The sequence below is a fragment of the Cololabis saira genome, chromosome 11 (genome assembly GCF_033807715.1).
Source record: "Cololabis saira isolate AMF1-May2022 chromosome 11, fColSai1.1, whole genome shotgun sequence".
Classification (NCBI taxonomy): domain Eukaryota; kingdom Metazoa; phylum Chordata; class Actinopteri; order Beloniformes; family Belonidae; genus Cololabis; species Cololabis saira.
This window is the reverse complement of record NC_084597.1, coordinates 18810932-18821373: the sequence shown is the minus strand read 5'-3', so window position 1 is coordinate 18821373 and position 10442 is coordinate 18810932. Positions and strand designations below refer to the sequence as shown.

Here is a 10442-nt window from a genome sequence, read left to right as displayed (position 1 = left end):
CACTACAGATAGAAATTAGCCTACAAACATCATACTACACTGATGCTCCAATCAGAATGCAACTCACATGCCAATTAATACCACATGTTAACTATCATCATTTCCATCATATATGGCCTGTCTGGGGACTACATGCAAAACTATTACAGCCTATGACTAAACAATCAAACAGGCCTACTGAATGAGCTGATGTGAAGGTAGAGAACAGCACACTCACTCAAACGCAATTCTTTCTATTTTATTATTCTTATTTTCATGTATTTTTATTATATCATTGGTTACTGCTGTACCTGTTTGCTCCTCTTCCAGCAAATATATAGAGAAAATGACAAAATATGACATGGTCCAGTTAGTAATTGGATTTGGTGCCCCCTCATTGGCTGGTGCCCCTGGGCGCTGCCCGGTTCAGTATATTGATAATCTGGCCTAGGCAGAGACTGAGCAGAACTTCAAAGCTCGGTTATCAATAATTTCCTTAAGAAACGTGGACCACGTGTGCTGGTGCGTAGAGGTTATCAGAACACCAATAATTATCACCTGGACAGGTCGCCAGTCCATCACAGGGCCAGGGTGATCCTGTATGGACTCTAACTGGGATCTATAGGTGAAGCCCAAGTGCTAATGCTGAAACCTTAAACTGAGCTGGAGATAACAAAAAATGAAGGAACATTTGAACACCGATTAGAAAGAAACTAACTAGATCATAGGATAATCTTTCCTATAACTGATACTCTCAAAAACAATCTTCTTCTGTGATATAAATGGGCTGACAAATGGGGCCCCATATGGGGCCGGGTGCTTGTTTCATATTGTCCCCATGCGAGTTAAAAAAGTTAAACCCAGACAAGACAAGTTTTGGGTCCACCCTGTCATCATCCATGTACCTGTTCACCTGATTCTCATGGAGTCCCCTGACAATCACATACGGGCCCTGTTTTCTTGGTTAGCACTGTTGCTTCACAGCAAGAAGGTCCCCGGTTCGACTCCCAGGCCTGGGTCTTTGTGTGGAGTTTGCATCTTCTCCCCGTGCTTGCGTGGGTTCCCTCCCTTTACTCCAGCATCCTCCCACAGTCCAAAAACATGCATACTAGGTTAATTGATGATTTGAAATTGCCCGTAGGTGTGAGTGTGATGACTGGTTGTTTATATGTGGCCCTGCTATAGACTGGTGAGCTGTCCAGGGTGCCACCTGCCTCTCACCTGTAATGAGGTGGGATAGGCTCCAGCAGACCCCCGTGACCCTGCAAAGGATGAAGTGGGTATAGAAAATGGATGGATGGAAGGGTGTTTATGTACATTTATGTAAGTATTGAAATCCCTTTAATTGGAGATAAAACACAGCTGCATCTGTGGAGTGCTAAATAAATACACATAAGCCGGCTTCTTCAATCTCTCCACCTTCATGTCTTGTTGAAATTCTTCAGACCATTTAATCTAATAGCACTTGGACTATTTCAAGCCAGTTTTCTTCCACTTTTAAACACCTGATTCAATTCAAAATACTTTAATCTCAGGAGGGAATATGATTAATGATGTCGAATAACCTAACAAAAAAAGCCAAACATCTTTTGATTAAATCTCATAAAACTTGAAATCAACACTTCATTTGTGCTTTATACCTCTGCAGATAGAATATGGGACACATGGCACATTTGATGAGGTGCTCAGCCAATAATTTGCAAGTTTCTGTTATTTTAGTAAACAATTGAGCTCCGCTAAAAAACAGTCAGTTCCTTCACCCCAAAGTACTGTGATTTAGTAGGAACGTGTGCTTGAATACCCCTTTAAACAAATGTGGTACTATAAACCAAGCATTTAGCCTTTTCAGTAATTCGGTGCCACCTAGTGGTGCACAAATGCAGCTTCCGATTTCACTCCACTCCATTTTAAGGCACAATATTTTACTTTTTCTTCACTACATTTACCTCACAGTTCATGAACTTACCAATCCAGAGTTTTTCTCTGAAAGCAATAATTTCTTTCAATAAAATATCAGCAGTGTTTCTTGAGCAGAGCACTCAGGAATTTATGTGCCTGCAGCAGTGATGCATAGAGTACTCACTTATTCAGCAGGTAGGGAATTGTTATTTTCACATTTCTTAACGCTATCATGATGTTATTTCTCATCAATTCCAACAATTTACAAACCAATTAGCTGATAAAAAAACTTAACCAGAAGATAACTCTTTTGTGAAAGTGATCATCCTCAAAAATCCTAAAGAAAACTCAAAATACAGTAAGTCTTAATGTTAAATGAAGGCACAAGTCATAATAATTATGTATTACAATAAATAATATAGCAGGCAGGTAAAATTTTCAATAGTTTTACTTCAGCAGGATTTCAAGATGTAACAAAGGTATTTTGTTGTGGTATTAGCGCTTAAGTATGTACATTTTACTTCCACCACTGAAGTCATGGTCCCCCTTTTCCAACACTAGATGACAGCATAAAAGTGACTGAGGAAACAGGTTAAAAATTACATTAACATTTTAGGACTTAAAATATTATTTGATATCTTATTTTAGAGTCTTAAATTTGTATTCATAAACTTAAAAAAATATATAAGCCTTGTACATAAAAGAAGAATAAAAAGGCACGAATGGCAAATGTTCACAGGTAATAAACAAGTTCCAAAAAAAAGAAGCTTATCCTTAAAGAAAAAGACAAAAAAGAGAGAAAGGTAAGGAGCAGTTTCCTTCCATTAAATGTAACAGCCACAAAACTCAGTATAACTTCATAAAATGCAAAATTCCACTGTGTATATCTAATCTCAACTTCCTTCCCTACTTGGACTTTTACGTCACTCAGAAGTCATGGCCGTTGCTGGATGCCGTTTCTGCTGAAGTTTCGGTGACCTTCATTCATGCAAAGATAAATGTCCACTGAAGGCTGTATTTGCATTTACTTGAACTTCACAATAACATTGTTTTTGAAGTGTTTCTGTGCTTTAAAACCCAGAGATGAGGGTCAGTATAACCACCCTGCTCAGGTGTAACAGTCACTCACACCAGCAGCTTCTTGTACTGGCTGTTGAGGTTGTCTTGGGAAGAGTCCATTTTGGTGACAGAGGAGTTGATTTTGGAGCTCGCCGTGCGTTTGGATTTGAGCATTGCTCTGGAGCTGCTTCTGCATGAATCAGATGACGTGTGGGTGATGCTGCTGCGACCTGCATTCTTCTGACACTTGAGGAGCTTGGACAGCTGTCTCTGGCACTGAGACGATCCAAAGTAGTAGACCAGAGGATCCAGGAGGCAGTTCAAACTTCCCAAGCACAGGAAGACCAGGTAGAGCCCGTAGGATCCGTCGGGGGTCTCGTGGTCTTTCTCCATCGAGTCCTTGAACAGCAGGTAGTGTACCAACAGCAGGCAGTTGGTGGGCAGGAAACACAGCACGAATATCACCAGCACCGTCAGAGCCATCACCACGGCTCTCGTTCTTTTCCGTGAGGTTCCTTGGAGCCCTTTTGCGATTTTATTTAGCGACCAGATGACCCGAGTGTAGGACACCACTGTGACGAGCAGAGGCAGGAAGAAGAGGGCGCAGCAGAGGGTGATGAAGTATATCTTAATCCAGAATATGTTGGCCGCTTGTTGGACGTCATGGCAGGTGGTGATGTTTAGATCTCTGACAAAGACGGTCTGCTCGGAGATGACGAGAGGCATGGAAGCAGCGAAGGACAGGATCCACATGGTCACGCAGGCGATGACCGAGTTTCGCGGCCTTCTCCACGCCAGCGAGTCGATGGGGTAAACAACGGCAAGAAGCCGGTCCACGCTGATGCAAGCGATGAGGAGAACGGTGCAGTACATGTTCCAGTAAAAGGCGCCGGTCACCACACGGCACATGATGGAGCCAAATCTCCAGTCGTTTCCCTCGAAGTGGTAGGAGATCTTGAAGGGGAGCATCATGGCAAAGAGCATGTCAGCGCAGGCCAGGTTCAGCATATAGATCGCTGCCGGTTTCTTGGGCTGGATCCCTCGAGCGAAGGCCAGAACTGCAAATATGTTGATGGGCAAGCTGAGGGCGCACACCAGAGTGTAGAAGGAAGGTATGAGGATGGTGGACACGGGGCCGCTAAGGAACTGCAGTGCCTCCTCCGACATTCTGGTCTGAGTGATGTTCCGCCTCCAGACTCCAGTAGAGCGGTTCAGTTTGACATCGTCATCACCTGGGAAGTACTCCGGTGGGATTGGTTCATCCGTGAATTGATCAGGAAACATGACAAACATCCGTCCCCGTGCTGAGACTGGAGGGAGAGAAAATAAAAAGTGTCAGGGACGCGAAGATACGGCAGTGACAGATATCGCTACACTACAATAACTGAGATGACTGATTAAACAATCAAATGATCAAGAGAAAAACAACCACTTTATCTTTAAATGACAAACTCAAGTGTCCTTGACTGAAAACATCCAATTTTAAAATCAGTTTGGGATTTAAATAAACAAACTTTCTTCTTTTTTCTTAAAATCCCCTTTATTATACTTCTATCATCTTAACTTGTGATCCACAATTTTATGGATTTTTTTAATGTAATTAAGAATAGAAAAGATTTCCAAGATTTTTTGTAGGAAATTTGCCAGTTTATAATGCTACATTCTTAGAACCATTATTATTATTATTATTATTATTATTACTTTTTTTTTTTTTTAAAGATAACTGACTTTAAAAAGTCAATTTCTAAAGGGCTTTATTTGCTTACTTGTGTGTTAAGAATTTTAAATTTTCTGATATATATTCCAGTTTGATTTTATTAGCAAGTTTGCAGTTTTCTTCCTTTTTCGTTTGAATTTGTTTTAATGCAAATATCTGAGTTTATAAAATCACTATTTCAGCAGGTAGCTCACTGGATCTGTCCCAAGCCCCGTCACGTGCCAAGGTGTCCCTGCAGGAGACTGGACTGGACCGGACCACTCACACAGTATTGATCCTAGATTCTGATAAGGAGGCGCGGTTCGGGATTTTAAATTAATCAAACCAATGAACCAACTTCAATTTGTGTCTCCGAAGAAAAAGCCAAGTTAATTTATTTAACTTTAAAAGATTGTTTGAAATCCTCAAAAAACTTGATTGGAAACAGCTGGAAAGCTAGAAACGCCCTTTAAGTTTCATCTTTTTCATGACATGAACGTTGTGAAAAGCAAAACAAAACTCTCCCCTCCATCCAGACTCACCCTCAAATGTTTTGATCTGACCAACTAACAATCAAAACTTTAAAAATATCAACTTCATCACGGTGTGTCAGAATAAAAAACCCATCAAGTGAAGAGTTGGAACAACTTTTATCACATTTGAAAAAAAAAAAACCGTGCAAAAACTTTAACTGATGCTTTAATTATCAATCAGCCTCAAATTGATGCGCAAAACGACCCATCTGTATCTAGAGTTTAACACTTACAACGCACTTTGACAACTTCTCAATTTTTGTAGAAAGTCTTAAAAAGTTTTCTTACCATTTTTCGACTCCACATACGCACACAACGGAATCAGCAGCAGACACTTCAGGTAAAACGAGGGCATTATGTCAGTGAAAGGCTTGCAAATACGATTAAGGGTAAAAGGAAATATTTGTCTTTAATCTCCGCAGAAGCTCCAGCATTCCGCGCTCCCGTCCACGGCTCTCGCTGCTGCTCTTGTGCTGTGGGTCATCAGTCTCTCACTGCTGTGTCCGGCTGCTCCTCCACCAATCAATGCCAGAGAAGCCAGCAGGAACGCATTCCTTTCGTCTGACGTCACCTTTCCCGTCACAGAACAATGACAAATTAATGAAGCGCAGGCCAGCGCCAAACGACCTAAAAAACAAAGACCGTCTTCGTGGAAATTAACCAAGAATAGTGCATTTTGTAAATGTGCCTTTTTTCTTTCAAAAAAAGTTAAAGTCTTCAGCAGATTTTGTTATACCCAGGAGTAAAAGCATGATTCCAGGATCAGCCCACTTGGAAAAGTAAGATGTATGATAACCCTCTCAGACTAAAGCAGTTAAATTTAACCGTCAAGCTAAGAATGCTAAATTATATAATTAATCGGCAAGAAATTTGAACATGTGTCACTAAGGTGCACAGATGGAAATAATTGTGCTCTTGTTTATATTTTATTTTGAAACAATACAAATGAGCACTTTTTCAATTCAGATTATTTACTATATAAGGTTGATTACTTAGTTAGAGGGGCCGCATGTGAATATTTGCCCAGGGCCCCAAGGGACTCTAGAACCGCCTCTGAGCATAATGGACAGGAGTTTGACTGGGAGTTGTTTATGTTTTTAAACACATTTTGCATAGAGAAGCGTTTTTTGTATTTATTTTTTATTTATTTTTTTTGGGGGGGGGGGGGGGGGGTCTGGAAAAAGAGACAACATGAAATTGTACAACAAACTGAGGATCTGCTGGGTGTCAAAGCTGACCCAGAGTGTTGAAGATTCTGTGCGAGATGTTTGCAGATGCAAGCGTCACATAATTATACGCTTTTACCGCAGAACCTTCATCCTGACGGTAAAATGGAAAAATGTTGAAACCTAAATCCCCAGTGAGTAGTGAGAGCATTGGAATAATGATGAAGAGCCTTTTAAACCGTCCACAGAGGAGCTTTAATGGTTTTTGAAAAATTATATCAAATTACAATTAACTGAAAGTGAAGCCGCAAAAGAGCTAAGTTGTGCTAGAGCAGCATCAGAGGATAAACCAACACATCGGCACAAATATATACAAATAATTTGTCTTTTGTTGACTTCACATATCATAAAATCAGGATAGAGTTTCTATTTATTTACATCAACTCACTTGATTTAAAATTAAGAGAAAAAAAAACGTCTGAGTCAGTGTTTCTTCTGAACATTTTAAGTGATTTTTCTTCTTTTTTTACTTCTTTCCTTACACCAGGGCACTTTTTAGAGGATGGAGGAGGGAAGATAGTGTTACATAAACTCAGTTATCTGACTCATAACAGCTCATCTCTGGGACGCTTTAGTGCTTCGTCTGTTTGTCACAAGCATATAATCATATCAAACCAACGACTAAATACTGACTGGTAAGATTATATGTTTTAAAACGGCTCATCGTTTTTGTTGATGTAAATCACATCATATTCTATCTTTTTGGAGGACTTTCACAGTTACTATATCTTATTTCAGTCTTGTGCAAAGATTAGTCCCCCCCTCCTCTAATGTCTATAGTTTTGTTTCTTTTTTTTACATTATAATAACTCTGTTGACAGAACATCTTAGTAATAGGTAAATACAAGCTTAGACAAATAAACACAACACTTTTTTAATGTAGCATTATTTGTTTGGGAATAATGAAACCAAAAAGAAAATCAAGTGGACAATACTAAGTACCTCCTTTCTGTGTCCATAGGATTTAAGAGGTGATTTTGTAGACAGAGTCTGCTAAACGTAAGTGTTTGATGAGCTGAACATCACCAGATGTCTGTAAAAATAGACGTTTTGGCAGTTTCCTGATCTGCAGGATTCAGGCATGTGTTCATGTAATGCCAAGAGGGAAAGACATAACCAATGGTCTAAAAGAAGAGATAGAATTAGCCTGGAAAGAGTTGAAAATATTGTTCACAAGTGTTTAATATCTCAGTCTTCCCAGGAGTGGATGTCCTAGTAAATTTACCCAGATGTCAGACTGGGAAATGGTCAGAAAAATACAAAAAAAACTTGTATCATGGACGTTAAACGTTAGCACAAAAGACTGAACAACTATAATTTATTTTGAAGGCCTGCTGGCATAGCGACCGAAGTCTAGTAATTAGAAAATAAATTAAATCATATTGTTTAATTTAAGGCAATGGTGGCTCTCAGTAAAATGCAGAGGCAAAAAAATATTTATGTATATACATTTATATGTAAATACATATAAATATGTGTATAATTAATGTTATTATATATATATATATATATATATATATATATATATATATATATATATATATATATATATATATATATATATATATATATATATATATATATATATATAATGTGTAAAATAGGGTGGCTCTTTAGAAAAACAAAACAAAACAGTTGTATGTTGTTCATCTGAGGTAGTATTTGGCTAATTATAAGATTATTAAGATCTATATTAAGGAAATGTTTTTAAAGATTAAAATAAGGTGAGGTTCTGAACAAGTGAAATAATGGCCGGAGGGCTGAAATGTGGCCAGAACATCAGATGACGCTCATTTGCAGTAACCGACTGTCCTTTTACCTTTTTTGTCCAGCATGTTTTTAAAGTGTTTATTTACTGCTTATTTAAACAAACGTTCCAGATCGCAATCGCCTTTGCAACAACAAAACAGTTCCCACCACTTCCGGGGCAAATCCAGATTGAGCCAGTCGAAGGGACTCAACTCCCAAGAGTCTCCTTCGAGGAACTCTGAGAGGACGAGGACAGTAAGGGGAGTCAGAAATGAAACCGACAGCATTGTTACTGTATGAGACAAATGTCTAGATTTTATGTCTGTCCAAGTGGAAAAGGGGGTTTGTCATCCAACCGGTCCGGAAGAGGGTGGGAGCGGTCTGACTCACTCACACTGGACCTGGTGTCCCCAGGGGCCCGGTATCAGAGCTCAGACCGACAGACTGATGCTATTTCCTGTCAAAAATGTTCACCAGAGCAACCTGTTTCTTGTTTTTTTCCCCTTTTGCTCCTTCTACAAATATTTGAAATAAATCAGGCTACTATCCTTACGCAGTGATGGGTGACTGTTTGTTAGTGAAGTGTCTCTTTACATTTCTAAATAAATTACAAATAAACTACAAAAACATTAATCTGACTAAAAAGACTAAAAACTAAAAAGTCCACTGAAACTATCCCTAATCGCAGATGCAGTTTTGCTGCTATTGTAGGCCCATGGGGCATTCCTGCAAAAGGAGGGGTAACATTTCTACTTCTGGAGTGAAAATATTTGACATACACCGGGGCCACTTTTGCTTAGCAACCGAATGGGAACACGCCAACCATGTGTCTATTCAAGTTAGCTTTGCTCCCAGCTCCCTCAGCAGAAGTATCTGCAGAGTTGTCTTCAGACATTTCCAGCGGGATAAATCGTTTAACATGTTGACTCAATGGCGAAATCAAAAATGACATGTTTAGCCAACGCTGGGTAATAATTCGCTAAGCGTGGCAGCTTGACAATTACAGATGAGGAAGTGATGAGTGTCAATCAATCGTATTAGAAATAAATGTATTGCTCGATATAAAATACAAATAAATCCACCCTCCTCAGAGTTGTCATGGACGTGAAATGAAACGATTGAGACAAAAATGGTTTTTGGAACCAGGCTGTAAATATATTTATTTCTGCTCTAACAGTTGGACATTTTAAAATGGTGGTCTGACTCGTTTTGCAGCCTCTAGTGGCCAGTCGAGGAACTGCAATGAGTCTTAGTTCTGCTTCAACCTCAACCCGGACATTAGATGGTTGGCGCTTGCGTGAGACTGTGGGGGGGGGGGCAGCAGAGAGCTCAGGTAGTCACATGATTTGTAGTGTAACAGGCACATGACCACATCAGGCGGGAATCCTTTTACGTTTGGTCCCGTGCAGTAAAACGTAAGACTTGTTCAAGCTACTTTACTTCAACAAATGTCAGTTACATTTAGGCTCTTAAACACATTCATTTCTTAGGAAATCATTAATACATTTCTTTGAAACACCATCATTAAAGCTCTCTCTTTTATATCGTCAACGTTCATGGTTGTGAAGTACATTTCCAATACCCTAAACTCCAAAGAGTGATTGATTGATTGATTGAAGAATGTATTAAAAGAATTGCATAGGATCAGGTACAGTTTCATGACAGTACAGATTCGCTGATACAAAGTCAACTAAACGGCATTATTCCAAGAAAGCATTACACTTGTTTACATTTGAGACCTTTTTAAACTCATATAACATTGAATGACATACAGGTATGAAGCAGTACTTTGTAGGGGAATTTACTGTTATTTTGCACGAGAGGGACTAAAAAGGTGATGAGACAAATAGAATAAGCTAGGTAATACAAAACAAAAGCAGAAAACAAAACAAAAAACAAAAACAAGAAACAATAATCAGAAGGAACAGCGGGATGTGCAGTAGAGGCTTTGATTATTCCCAGTTACGAGTAGCAGCCTCCTGTAGGTGGCTTTTTAGGGCAGACTTGAAGGAGATTAGGGATTTGCTCTCTTTTATGGCTGTCGGTAAGGAATTCCACATGTTGGTAGTATAGGATGCAAACGAATTTGAACCTTTCTTGGAGTTAACCCTGGGCTGAAAGTGATTTGTGGAGCTGCCTCTAGTGTTATGGTGGTGAACATCTTTTACATTTTGAAAGTATTTAGACAAGTACAAGGGTATTTTGGAGGAGTAAGAGAGACCATCTCATCAACTTACGAAGATCAAATAGAAGGTTTTGAAGGCGAAAGAAACCAAAGAGCCTAATTGGTTTAAACAGGAA

At 39.3% G+C, this 10442-nt stretch overlaps 1 protein-coding gene across 1 annotated transcript; it reads right to left on the bottom strand.

Moving 5' to 3' along the window:
• Window positions 1-2308: 2308 nt before the first annotated feature.
• On the bottom strand, window positions 2309-5667 carry LOC133455066 (proteinase-activated receptor 1-like). Its single transcript, XM_061733895.1, has 2 exons — window positions 5455-5667; window positions 2309-4247 (listed from the first exon to the last, which is right to left on the bottom strand). The coding sequence occupies exons 1-2, from the start codon at window positions 5519-5521 to the stop codon at window positions 3004-3006; spliced, it is 1311 nt and encodes a 436-aa protein (XP_061589879.1). The 5' UTR covers window positions 5522-5667; the 3' UTR covers window positions 2309-3003.
• Window positions 5668-10442: the final 4775 nt, after the last annotated feature.

What these genes read in the sequence shown, in the direction of transcription:
- LOC133455066 (XM_061733895.1), bottom strand. Translation starts at nt 5,521, where the DNA reads ATGCCCTCGTTTTACCTGAAGTGTCTGCTGCTGATTCCGTTGTGTGCG. An exon ending in GTATGTGGAGTCGAAAAATG is followed by an intron (nt 4,248 to 5,454) that starts GTAAGAAAACTT and finishes CTCTCCCTCCAG; the next exon opens with TCTCAGCACGGGGACGGATG.